Below are 14,270 nucleotides of genomic sequence, written 5' to 3' on the forward strand. Positions count from 1 at the left end.
TGATTTTTTGCGACATTTCCTCTACTGTATATCTTCATCTTCAAATGATTCTTGGTTCAGTCATTCTCAATCTTTATTCTGATATTCTTGTTTTTTCTATTTTATTCAACTCTTCTGTGTTTATTTTGTTATAGGTCTTTTTATTTTCCTCCTCCCCCCCTGTGTTGAACTGTGTTTCTGCTACCAGCAGCCTGTGGCCTGTGCCAAATTCTGCTCCTTCAACTTTTGTGTCTCGGATATGTTGTCTTATTTGTTGTGGGTATATTATATAATCTATGATGCTTTTGGAATTTCTTCCATTGCCTTCAAATGCTATTTGATATATTGGTTTATGTTTGTAGAAAGAATTTTTTGTGAGCATTGAGTTCTCTGCAAAAATATGATTTTCTGTCAATTTTTATTTTTAGTTTTTTCTTCTCCATATTTTCCTAATGCTCCGAATCCACTCTAGTGGTCTTTTCCCACTCTTCCGTTGTCACCCATAATTATAACTTTCTTCCTCCTCTTTCTGCTTTTTCCACTTGTGTTCCTATTTCTGTGTAGTATTCTTCCTTCTCTCGCACATTAGCATCTTCGGTTAACCTTTTCTTCTAAGTCTGTCTAAAGTTATTATTCCTGAGTTTACTGGATCCCAACTAATTACTCTTCTATTTCTTCTGTTACTATAATTCCTACTCCTTCCTTTTCTGTTTCTGACTGGTACTCCTGAATGTCTCAATACATTTCTCCCTTCAAGCATTTTCCCCCATTTCCTTCTTCTTTACTTCGCTTATTCCAATTATTTTTATTTTGTATCTTTTCCCATTTCCTTGACTATTTCTACTTCTTTACCATTTATTGTTTAAATATTCCAGGTTCCAATTCGTTTCCTTATTCTTGCATTGTCGTCTTTGTGAGATCTGTCCAGGGTTTCAGAGGCATTCATTTCTTCTTTGAATCATCTTCTACCCCTCTGCAGGTGATTAGCCCTTTTGGTTGTTTAGTCCTTTCAGCCTCCAGGCCATGGCTGATTTTCAGTAAGTCCCTTAGTCTTCTGAAGATCCCTCCTTGCCACTAGACAGTGGTTTTCCCAATTTTAAGTTCTTGGGAATGTAGTGCCCCTTCTGCCATCTGTGCCGTACCGAAGGACTCCTTCTCCACTGCATCTGCCGTTGGGGGTCTTCACCATTACCCTGGCTAGGGGCCCTTATGAGGTGCTACCATTCAGAGCCAGATGTTCCAAGTTGTTTTTTAGTAGAGGTGTTACTCCTGAGTTTTCCATCTCCATCGCTGTTGAGATGACCATCCATCTTCTTCCACCTTTGGAGCCATTAACCAGCTTGGGGTCCCATGGGTTCCACTCCACGTACTTATTAATAGTAAGAACCCTGGGGGAATGTACATTTATTTTAGTAGGAAATAAGGGCAACAGCATATTAAAGGAGTTAACTGTTTGTTTCCTAGGCTTTGGCAGTTTTCAAGTTATACGGTGTATGTTTTTAGAAGCGATATCAGGTGGGGCCACTCAGAGCATGTCCTTGGTGACCAGCCAGTGGCAGGAGTTCAACGTTGTGCAGTTAGGAAACTGCAGCGTACAAGTTAAATGCAGTGTTCTGTATTTTTCTTGCGTTCAAGAAGTTTTCATAAAACTCTTCACTTTAAGGTTCATCATAAGATGGGGCAAGACATTTTGAACCTGACTGTCCAAGTCCCATGAATTTCCGATGCCTACAACAAGAGTTATAGTTTCTTGAAGAAACAACTCAATCACAATAACCCTTTCATTTTTCTTCAGTCTGGTTCTTTTATTTTCCATTTCCACTGTGTTCACGCCGCTTAGTTGTGTCTTGGGAATGCTATGGGTGTGAGTTGTCTTGGGAAAGCTATGGGTGTTAAATTCGGCTGAATATACAGTGACCCTTCATTGTCGTGGTCGTTCATGAACGTTGCAAGCTTGAGTCAGTCAGTTTGAGTTCAGCATTTTCGTAGCAAGGGTGGTGTATTTTACTCATACACCACGGAGAACAGTTGTAAGAGGATTCAATACAGCCCTTATTGATTGTTTTGATTTATTTTACTTTCTGCCACTTTTGGCTAATCGTGAAGATGAGTATAAGTGATGATATGATGAAAATAATGAAGGGACACTTACAAACACCAATACCCAGGCTGGAATTCGAACCCTGGACCCCTGTCATCATAGCATGCTGTGCAATACATCCCCTTTGTTCGATTTTGTGCAATTGTGTTTGTCCCGCGAGTGTTATATAGTAATGTCGCTCTCAACCTAGCACCAGTAGTACAGGCACCAAGTGTAAAATAATTCTTTCACAAGATAGAAATATTTTTTTTTAGTGTGTTCTTACTTCTAGGAATTGGCATCTGAAGAACTGCATGCTGAAACAGTGTTTCTTCAGTCTAGAACTTACGGTAAAGCATGTGGTGTACGTGTGCATACGGTGTCGCGTATTATAAAACAGGGTAAAATATATATATCACAGAAATCTGTGAACCCTTATTCAATTCTCCTGGGAAACATGCTAGAAAACCGAAACTAGACTGATGAACTTGCAGTTCCTCTACAATAAATACCTTCAAACTTCTTTCAGGTTTGAGTTTCTCTTATATGCTTCAGGGATATGATATTTCATATTATAATCCTGTGTAGAAATATTCACTCAAATATAATGTGCATGCATTATATATAAAATAGCTGAATATTGGATGCAGTGAATTCGGTTTCCCTTCTGCTAGTAGTTAGATGGCAACAGCACAATAGCACTGGCTGTGTATTGGCTGAATTCATGTTCCTTTGAAAAGCAAACTTCATATAGTAAGAGCTTGTACTTCAAATTAATTTTCCCAAATTTTTGTCTTCTGCTGCTCTATTCTGTTAAACCTGTCTTTACACTAGATCCTACCACCATATGGTATTTCATTGTGAACACAACTTGAATATTCAGCAGTTTTCCCATTAGATCTACAATGTGAAAAGAAAGAATTGGAAAACTGATCGGCTCATACAAATCTTGGTACAAACAATAACTAAAGGCAAATTGTCCATCACTGTGTTAATTAATTCTGTTTTCTGCAATGCAAAGGTCGTGAATTGAAAGAAAGTGCAAGCAAGCAGAGGGCATCATCTACTTCTGATTCAGGACAAGGGCATTTTTTTTAAAACATAAAAATTATTTGAAAAATTATGACAATTTGCCTACTGCTATCTTTGCCACTGACTGTACATTGTCTTTGTAGTGGTCCATGATGCGGAAACATTCCTACTCAGGTTATGTGAGAAACCTAAAATGGTTATGTGAGTAACTCTAAAGAAAGAAAGAAAAATCCTCAAAGACTCTCATAATTTTAAGCCATGGAACAAAAAAATGAAATCTGTTTTGAGCTGAAGGTAAATAGCTATGCAGGAGTTGCACCAGTGCATATTTGTTCACATTTTATGATGCACAAAATTTAGCTTTTGTTTTCTGCTTGAATTGTTTAAGCTTAGATTACTGGTGGCTAAATTCCCATTTGTCTTGGTGTATTACACGTAGCATTGTTCCAATTAATAGATAAAAACATACATAATACAACAGATTTTGATGCTTCAGATATTTCCTTTCTCGTGCCCCATTATCAGTTTATAGATTTGACTCCCAAATTTATAATTTTAGTGTAACATGCTTCATGACTGGAAACTAAGTTTATTTTTGTTTTTACAGAAAAGTGCTACAAATGCAATCGTTTCGGCCATTTTGCAAGAGATTGCAAGGAAGATCAGGATAGATGCTATCGTTGCAATGGTGTTGGCCACATTGCAAAGGAGTGCCAGCAGAGTCCAGATGAACGTAAGTTATTTCTTGTCTGCCTCAAAAGAACTCAGGTTGCTAAGGCCACGTGGGATCCTTGGTCTGCATCAGAAAGGTTGTTTTCAGGCTTGTGTTGCCACAAAAGCATCACCTAAACAGTGAATGTCACTTGAATGCTCTAGGACTTGTAAAGAGATGCAATTTTCCAGAATTGGAAATATCAGTGGTTTTTCAGAGGATAATTTTTGAAAATTACTGCTTGCTCAGGCTAAAGGTCCAGTGTGGCTTTAACAAAGTGTATTTAGTCTGCATGATGTGTGGAATTTGTTTAAGTTCTGTGCAAAGCTTTAGATAATACACAACTATTAGATTATATAATAAATATCTTGAGAGCATTAATATATTTACTTTCGTTATAAGCAGGAAACTGAGTATAAATGTGCTAAATATGTAAATACATATTTAGTTATTGTCACCAAAATATAGTGTTAAATATGGACTTAAAATTGTAAAAATTTACCTTTTTAATAAGACACTGCACAAGCTTAAAATACAGTACTTTTACATTGACATTAATTGTAAAACAATACAAAATGTGTTTTCATTTTCTGTTTCCAAATCAATGAACAACAAAATGTTGTAAATATTTGAACGTGAATTTCCTTCTGTTGTCTCTTAAAATTGATTGACATTGACTGAAACTGCTGCATTCAATATTGCAAGAAGGAAAGAAAGTGTATTTCAAATTCGCAATGTCTGCTGGAGTTATCGTTGCGAAAATAATGTTTGTAACAACCAGGAGCCGATGCCTGAGCCTTCATTCTCTATTGTTGGCAACAATTGTAAATAAACAGGAACTTCAAATGTTTTACAATAGCAAAAGCAAACAGTTGGGAGGTGTAAAATTGAAAAAGCGAAAATATATATTGTTTGGATGACAGAAAACTTGTAATTAATGCAATTGGAGGGTATAAAAAGGTCGTAATCTTCCATTTGGTTTAGGGAGAATTCGCATGGAAGCGAACCCTCAGTAATCAATACAACCTTTTAAACCAAAGAGAAACTGCTTGGACTGGTTCATTTCCTCATTACCGTGCATCGTGTCGCCTCAGTTTGTTGTTCACTCAGAGCTATATTTAGACTAGAAGAGAGCCTTACAATGTGTTTGAAACTCAAATTTGTTGATATAATAAAGTATCAATATGTATAATGTTTTAACATTGTTTTAAGATATAAACACGTTCTTTTTGCTTTAAGTTTTTTTATAGTTATCGGCTGTAATTTGCCTTCAACATCCTGTAGAGGCAGCAATGTTTTCACCATTTATGACGTGACTGTTTTTATTTGAAAAAGCCAGCATATGTAGACACTTTAGTCCCAAAATAGATCAGTCAACATGGTAAAGTACTCTAGTGCATTGTTTCTCAACTGGCGGGCCGTGACCCGGTACCGTGCCCTCATATCAACTATACTGAGCTGCGAAAGGTTCTGCTGAAAGTGGTTGACAACTATCATAATCCCAATATCATATTTGAGTTGTGAGTTTTAGTTTTTTAAGTCCATTTTATGTACAAATATAGTTATCAGGACTCGACCTACAGTTTAAAGTGGGACGCGTGCCACTATGTGCCTCCACCGGTATTGAACCTGGGATCACTTAAAACAAAAATACGTTAGAGTATTGAAATTGGTCTACTTGTATTCTTATGTGAACGACGTTTTGGAAGCTTTACTGCTTCCTCCTTCAGGTTGTCGTATTTCGGCTCGGAATATCAAGTCACGTCAGAGAAGTGTCATGTAAGGATACTGGGTGCAAGGTTTGGGTTAAAAACACTTCATAGTGCTCGACATATACAGAATTAAAACTACCTTTGTTAAAAACCCTTAAAACTCTTGATGAAACATGTTAAAACCACCACTATGGTGAACTGGAGTGGCCGTTGAAAGTCCTAGTTTCCTGCCAAGGTGAAGCGTGAGAGCAGCTGGTGCCGCACTGCGGAGTTCTGGGGTACTTCCCCTCCCACGAGAGATCCCTCCCCTCCCTGTTTCTTTTACTCTCGTCACCAATCCAAGGAGAATTCGCGTTCCACTTCAGCTGCTTTCTTTACCTCCGAGGTGACATGGAAGCCTATCGGGGCACTTTTATTATTCATATTATCCCACTTTTTAAAAAAGCTAATCTATACATCATCTAAATTGCCGTCGTCCCGGTTCAGTTTATTTCTGTATCCTGCGCAAATAAGTGCCGTTTCGTATACGTTCCTATCCAATTTACTGTTACTTCTTTTGATAACATCTCTCTTTATTATTCTATGCCCACTGTTTATTATATGCTACGCAAGCCCCGTTTTCGGATACCTTTCTTTGATATTCTTATCGTGTTCCCCCCATCTAATATGCATGTTCCGGCCGTTTTGTCCAATATATTCCATCCCGCAGTCATCGAGAGTTTTAAGGGTTTTTAACAAAGGTAGTTTTAATTCTGTATATGTCGAGCACTATGAAGTGTTTTTAACCCAAACGTTGCACCCAGTATCCTTACATGACACTTCTCTGACGTGGCTTGATATTCCGAACCGAAATACGACAACCTGAAGAAGGAAGCAGTAAAGCTTCTGAAACGTCGTTCACATAAGAATACATACGTAAGTAAGTAGACCAATTTCAATACTCTAATGTATTTCTGTTTATAGTTAGTGAGTAACACGCACGTAACCAATATGCTAGGGATCACTTAATTACAAGTAGACTACATTACCACTTCGTCATCCATATTTTTATATTTGTCAACAATTCTACACACGTAATCAAACTATTATTACTCTTTATGATTATGCCAGAATTTATTTATCAATATTTAATTTCAAGGGTACATGATAATTCATGCATAAAATCTTAAATACTGTAAAGGTATTTAAGAGGAAAATTCTTGGGCCAAGGGCATTGACTTAAAAAAAATTGACATGGTTTCACGAAGGTTGAGAACCATTTCTCTAGTGTTGAGGTATTCTTTTTATTCAGGCTGGAATGTCTGTGTATAGGTCTCGCGCCACAACTTAAGCTCTGGGGAGAAAGTATTGGAGTTGACCGTGGAGGCAGTGACAACCCTCATAATCAGTTCTCCGCCCTTCAAAAGCAGTGTGTGCAACCGCAATAATTTCTTGCTATTCTCAATATATGTTACCAGAATGCCTGTGATAACCAAGAGCATTTCTTAGCAAAGCTGTAAATACACTACGTTCTTTTAACTGAAAAAAAGAAAGTATATCGACCTTCTAAACTATTACGGCCATATTTGCTTTGTACGTAATGCTGCGAGCTCCTCTTCCCCCATTTCCTTCTCTCTCCTTTTCGTATTGGGTTAAAACGTCTGTCCAGCCTTCTGACACCATCAATGCGTATATATGTCTCTTCTCGATTATTTATATATATATATATATATAAATCAAATAAGGTAAAAGGAAACACTCACCGGACAGTTGGAAAATTCAAAATTTTCGCTAATTTATAGCATCATCGGTGTGAGAAGAAACAGAAGACGGAACCGCCGTCTTCTGTTTCTTCTCACACCGATGATGCTATAAATTAGCGAAAATTTTGAATTTTCCTACTGTCCGGTGAGTGTTTCCTTTTACCTTATTTGATTTTTACTTAGCCCTTTTGGCCCTCCTTGCTTTTATCCATTATATATATATATATATACGGTATATATATATATATACACTTAGGACCCCAAATATTTTACTTGCAAACTGTGCTGCGTCGATGGTTGCCATTAGAAACCTCTCCTTCCTTTTCCACTTGGTGGTAAAAGCCTTACGTCTGTCACACTGCCACGTTTTGGCACTGTATGTTTGTTTGTTTATGTATGTATCATCTAAAGAGTACATGGCTCTTGCAGTGTTTGGGCAGTCATGAATATCTCTAACAAAAATATCTAGTGTCTCCATCAAAACCCCCTATTGGATTCAGTTCTTAATAAGGAAAACAAAGATCAAGTAAACATTTCCATAATGTGACCCCATATCGAAAATTGATTTCTTCTCGCAACTTCTATGATATGTGTAGGTACAGTATTGTCCACAGCGTAAGAATCTCTTAGAAGCCTTCTAATAACCCCTTTTTACGGTCTGTGGCAGAGTGGTTAGCACAGTGCACTTCGACGTCATAGGCCCCGGGTTCGAATCCCAGCCTGGGCATGGGTGTTCTTTGTGATTGTTCCTTCATGAGTTTTGTTATATCATCAGTCATCCTCATCTTTGCGATTATATTTACATATAAATCAGTTTTCTGGTTATAAGTTAATACGTTGATACAGGCACACATTTTATGTAAATAAAAACGCAAAATTTCGGTACAAAAACAGTCAATTTCGGGTTGAAAAGTGGTAAATAAAATAAAATTTTGGTGTTATAGCTGTGAAACTGATCAAAAGCAGTATATAAAATGACATTTTGGTTTTAAAATTGTGAACATAATCCAAAATTTGATTTGAAAGCCACTTATTACAATAATAAACATAACCCTTCTAATAGCACATTTATGTAGTTGCCAGTACCAGAGTATTATGTTTATTCCTGTACAGGGGGTCCATTCTTGCTTCTCAAATATTTATAGAAGAATTAATCAATTTTCCGTGAATTGCATAACTTGCAGAATAAGTCAAACTTCAGAAAGTGTCATGTCTGTAAATAAACTCTAAATTTCATGTATAAGAGAGTATTTCGCATTTTACAGTTCATTTCGTGATGAAACAGGGTAGCAAAATGCACCTCACACCTTTCAGAAACATTAAAAATAAACACTAGAATGTGTTATTTCACATTTCACATTTCGTGTTTTCGTCAAAAATGAAATATGCATGCCCCTATACATTGATAAAAAGTAAGGGCATTTTTGCACCAAAGTAACAAGTGACTGCTCCTACATGTCACTTTTTGGTTCAGTGTGAAGTAACCTAGATCTTCTCAATGATACAAACATACAAGTTTGACTCATCACTGTCTTTTAATTCTGTATTAGAACACAAATTATAAGCCACCCAAGCAGCATTACTTATCGTAATAGTTTATCTAATTGTGCAGAACATAATTTATTAAAATATTGAATGGTTCTTTCTATTACAGTGTCACTAATCTTTCACAAAATTAGAATAGAGGGGAATTTTCTATACTCTTTATATTATGAAAGAAAGGTTCCTCAATGACTGCAATATAAAACCAACCATATAAGGGGCATTTAGCTCTACCCCAGCACCTCAAGGTCTGTGATCCCTTTTTGCCACCACTGAGCTGAAAGATAAAAAACTGTTGTTTTCTTTCTCCAACATCATGGGTTTTCTGCAACTGATGTCCATTCTGCCACTCAATGGCTTAGGGTTAATTAATATTATGTGAGTAGGAGAATCCACTTCACAGCAGAATCTTTGTTAGATTTTTGAGGCAAAAAATTGCCTGAAGTACTTTTAACATGTATTGTTATTTGTCCAAAACACTCAAGAAATTAAGTACATTATTATTTACAAAATTCTGTCAATCTGAATTTGGTTAACTGCAACTTTTCTTCTTTTTTACTTGTAATTGTCTTGAACATAAATATAAATACACAGTGATGTAACCGTACGACAGACAACTTTCACAGTGTGCAGAGGACATGAAGGCCAATAAATTCGATCCTACGAGCTGTTGAATATGGCATTTTCTATCCCACATGCATGCAACCCCATTTAAGAGCTTCTTGGTTGCCACTGGCATTTACAACCTTGGTGACAATGAAGTTCGACCAGAAAGGAATACGTGATTAAATGCACAGAGGCATAGGTGGTGGAATGGGTGACCCGCAGAAGTGACGCATGTGTGTAAGAGGAGGCATGTGAGCAGGCAAGAATCGTGATCCCAACATGTTGCACCCAAGGTCACGTAAAGAACGAAAACTGGGAACTATACGCGTGACATTGAACTTCGACCAGGCACCAGACCCATACGGAAAATTCCAGATAGTGGTTCATTCGACGGAAGCATTACGTCACGGACATGATAAGGGAGTCCACCGTATATAAGCGCGTGCTGTGCACCGAGGAACCGCAGTGCATCATCACCATGGCCAGGGGCAAACCTATTGACAACACCGTGAGGAGAAGAGTGGTGGAGTTGCAACGGGATGGACTCAGTGAACGGGAAATAGGGTGCCAACTGAACTTACCCAAGTCAACCATCCACTGCATCATCAAACACCACCAAAATATGGGCACTACAGAGCCAGGTAAGGCCCCCGGTCGAAAACGCCTGCTGAGCGTGCATGACCTACAGATATTTAGGCCCTATATCCAGACCAACAATCATGTTTCTGTGGCTGAATTACGACTGTGGACTCGAGAACGCTTTCACATTGAAGTGTCAACCAGAACCATTCGCCGTTACAGCGATGCGGTTACCGAGTGTACAAGGCGAAACGTAAACCCTTCCTTTCCATGTTGAACAAAGGCAATCAACTACGGTGGGCACGAATGTACCGGGGATGAACATTTCGGCAGTGGAGCAGGGTTTTGTGGACGGACGAATCCATTTTCAATGTTGTGTACGGGAAAATACAGAAAACAGTCATTTGTCGGAAGGAGGAACAGAATGAAGCAAAATGTTATGCACGTCGGGTACAGAAACCTGCGTCAGTGATGGTATGGGGATGCATGACGGCATCTGGGGTTGGCCCACTACACATCTGTGAGGGCATTGTGAATGCACACGCCTATACATGCATACTGGAGCGGCATCTTCCCACAGTGCGAAGGCACCTGTTCCACAGGCGGCGTCTCATCTTTCAACACGAGAATGCCAGGCGTTATACAGCGTGGCTGACAAGAGAATGGTTGACTCGCCATCACGTGCGAACTCTGCCATGGCCACCATCAAGTCCCTACCTCTCGCCATTGAGAATGTGTGGCGTGTTCTTAAGCGATGTGTGCAACAGAGGGGACCCACGACAGTGGCTGATCTTATCGCCTGCCTGCAGGAGGAATGGCACCGCATCAATGTGGAATACCTTGAACGACTCGTCCGCAGCATGCCGCAGTCTACCTGTATCATACAATTTTTCTTTTCGCTCTGACAGAAACAAATGTCAGGATCAACTGCAAATATTTGCCACGTGGTTGTATACATATAGGTTAGCAAATGCTGTTCTTCAACATTTCGTAACAAATGAGAAAAATTTCTCTAACCACCCTCTTCCATACACTCCCCCCTACATATATATCCCATTGCACAAGTCAATCATAAGAAGAAAAAGAAAATGTGCAGACGTTCGTCTGTGACGAATCCATGATGAATGCCCTCAAAAACCATATTGACGTTACATACATAAGGAATTTTAATATTAAAAAAACATACGTTTCGTAGCATGTAGATCTAATAAATTACCTTCAGTGCTATTTCGAAACATCCTTTGTTATAAAAAAACTAATAATTTTGACAAAAAGATTTGAAATGTGCGCGAAATCGAGGGTGTAGAATGTGACCACGGAGCCAATATCTGTTCTACAGGTAAACAGGTCAAGTTTACCCTTTGAGATCGGCGAGTAAAAGTGGAGTTAACCCTTGTGCAGTGTGGTAATGGCCACCATCTGCAACCAGTATTGTGTATCACTTCAGAATTTCATAACTAAATAAGTGTCAAAAAGGAAGTAATAGACCAGGGTGGCTACTCACTGGGAATTACTTGAAGTCTGGGAATTATTCTTGAATCCTACATAATTTTTTCTCTGTAGAAATGAAAAATTAATCCAAATCCCATTGAATTTATTGAATTTATAAATTTCCTGAGGAAAGTTTTCACAGTTTAGCTTTTATTTTTATCGAGGAAGGAAAGGAAAAGAAAGCTGCATGGAAAATAAAACAATTATCTCAATCCGTTTACTTTGTTAGTGCCATTTCCAGAACAGTCTATTGGACAGACGAAAGATTATTGCAAGATCTTGAAATTGATTAGGTAAATTTGAGTTGGAAATTTTTATACAATTAACAATTTTTCGTAGATTAGTATATCCCGTAACATTTGTGACATGTTTGTACATGCATTTTGAGTGAGTATGTGAAATGGCAAATGTAAACTCCCCACACTAAAATTAAATACTTTGTGTGTGTGTGTGTGTGTGTATGTATGTATGTATGTGTATATACAGTGCCTTTCACAGTCAAATCGTCTGCAGAGTGGCAGCAAGCGCACCTGGCAGCAAGAGCTCATTTGCCAGGCAAACTTGATGTAACATCTGCATAACTGCAAATGCTAGCTATGCAATGAAATAAGATCGTACAATTACATGGACAGTTACAATTAGAATAAACATGCACGTTGTTACAAGAGGCATTGGAAATGTTCTCTTGCATCCACACATTTACAGTGACTTTTTAGCAAACTTTCACTAACGCGTATCAGTTTCTCTTCTGAAATTGCTTCAATTTCTACCTTGATATTTTCTTTCAATTCTTCTAATGTATGGCTTCAGGTTTAAAAGCTTGGTAGCTCGCCACGGAGATGACTTAGAAATGTGTTTCTTGTGCGAGGCGTGGGAGGATTTCTTAGGATTATGTTCCAAACGTGCTCTGTCATCTACTTTCTCCTTGGTAAACACATGTCATTTCACCCTTCACTTCTTATCAAGAACAAACCCTGTTTTCCTAAATTTGTTGAAGTTTTCGAACACTGTCTCTGTGTGGAACAAGAACATCTTGGAATTCTGCTGTGAAACGCCTTAAAACTTCCTTCCTTCAAAAATTTGTAATGACTGAAGAGTTGTACATAAAAATTTGTTGTTTTAAATTGTACGGATAGCATGGCATTATTAGACTGCAGAGAAGCACCAATATTTAATACATAAATTAAAATAAAACAAACAAAAACACTTGTAAATACACTTCCCAAACACATGTAAACTTGACACCAACTATCTGGATACTGAAGCACTGACACATCCAGTGCCAAGGTCAGTGTACAGCTGTGGATCTAAATGCCAGCAGATGCTATCCCACCTGGCCAGCAAATTGGCTGATGCTCCAGACAATTCGACTGTGAAAGACTTGTATAGGTATATACCTTTTAATTGAATTGAAGTATTATTTTTGGATACGCTGGAATCACACAGGCCCTTTAATTATATTGTTAATATACAAGGTAATCAAAAAAGTTCTTGCATGGGAAGAAGTGATCACTGATACAGAAATACATGTGCCACATACCAAGCAGCTGGTTCGTGGTTATCTCCTTTTTGACCTTAAGGTGGGCTTGTTCACAGCTGAATCAAGTCGCCGAATAAGGCAAGCCTTCGGGGATAATGCTGTGAATGAACACACCGCCAGGTATTGGTTCAAGAAATTCAGGTTGGGAGACCTGTCCCTTTGTGATAACCCCACAGTGGCCAGCCACAGGTCCTGGATGACAAGGCCCTGAAGGCAGACATAGAGGAGCCTAATGTCTGGTGAGCTTGCCAACCACTTCCAGGTTTCTGATGACAGACTGTCATCATGACTTCTGTGAGTGCACAACGTGCCTGTATTGGGCATAGGGAAGATGTTAAAGTTAAACAAGTGGGTACCCCATACACTGTTGGAAGCCAAGAAGCAAGGACAAGTGACAGCCTGTTTCTCATTGCTTTCTCGACCCCATCTCGACACCACAACACACCCATATTTGATCGAGTGCTCACCAGTGACAAAAAATGGGTCCTGTATGACACTCCCAAGCATGCCAGATATTGGTTGTCAACACAGGACCTTGTGCCTCACACTGTAAAGACACACCCACAATCATGCTCTTAGTCGCAAAGTGGTGCGCTTCGAGCTACCACCAATGGGTCAAACCATCACTGGGGACCTCTACTCAAGACTACTAGAAGGAAAGGCTGGGGTCAGACACACCTCTTTTCGCGACTGCCGCGGGTGTGATGTCATGGGCAGACAAAACCCAGCTGAGTCTTTACCCCATACGGAAAGAAACGTGGAAAGGCTGATCTGTTTTGTTCTTTTCGCTACTTTTTCCTTGTATGTCTGGATTGTTGGGTTCAGGGTGCGAAATCCTGGAGTGGACGAGGGGGTTTTCCCCCCACCAATAATCTTGGCCTCAAAAATCCCCCCCCCAAATTTCCCGGGGGGGTCAGTTTTTGTTATAACAAAGAAAAGATAAGCAATCACTTTTAATTTCAAATATACTTTACTAAGAATAATATCAAAAACACACAAATTAGTGCGGCTGTGAGTGTTGAATGCTTTCTCTCTCAAGAGATCACTAACAAATCTACATCAATACACACAATAAAAGTAAAATAAGAATGCAAAACAATAATAACTATGAAATCTAATTGATTTATATTAACATAGTGCACAAACTAAACAAAAACTTACACATAATAAAACCACTTCAACTGCCATAATTTATTAACATCTTTAACCGGTTAGTAAAGGAATTAGCTGCTTTACACTATCTGATATGTATGAA

The 14,270-nt window shown here is 38.5% G+C and overlaps 1 protein-coding gene across 2 annotated transcripts in view; it reads left to right on the top strand.

The window, feature by feature from the left end:
• LOC145984011 (uncharacterized) overlaps positions 1-14,270 on the top strand; it is a 122,197-nt gene that overhangs the window by 31,386 nt on the left and 76,541 nt on the right. For both annotated transcript variants that reach the window (XR_014441274.1, XM_083117317.1), the window contains exon 3: positions 3,699-3,824. Coding sequence is in view for 1 of the 2 variants with exons in the window: in XM_083117317.1 (XP_082973443.1) it covers positions 3,699-3,824 (126 nt within the window). In the remaining variant the exon portion in view is untranslated. The remainder of the gene's footprint in view (positions 1-3,698; positions 3,825-14,270) is intronic.

The sequence above is a fragment of the Lepisma saccharinum genome, chromosome 2 (assembly GCF_977018435.1).
Source record: "Lepisma saccharinum chromosome 2, izLepSacc3.1, whole genome shotgun sequence".
Lineage (NCBI taxonomy): Eukaryota > Metazoa > Arthropoda > Insecta > Zygentoma > Lepismatidae > Lepisma > Lepisma saccharinum.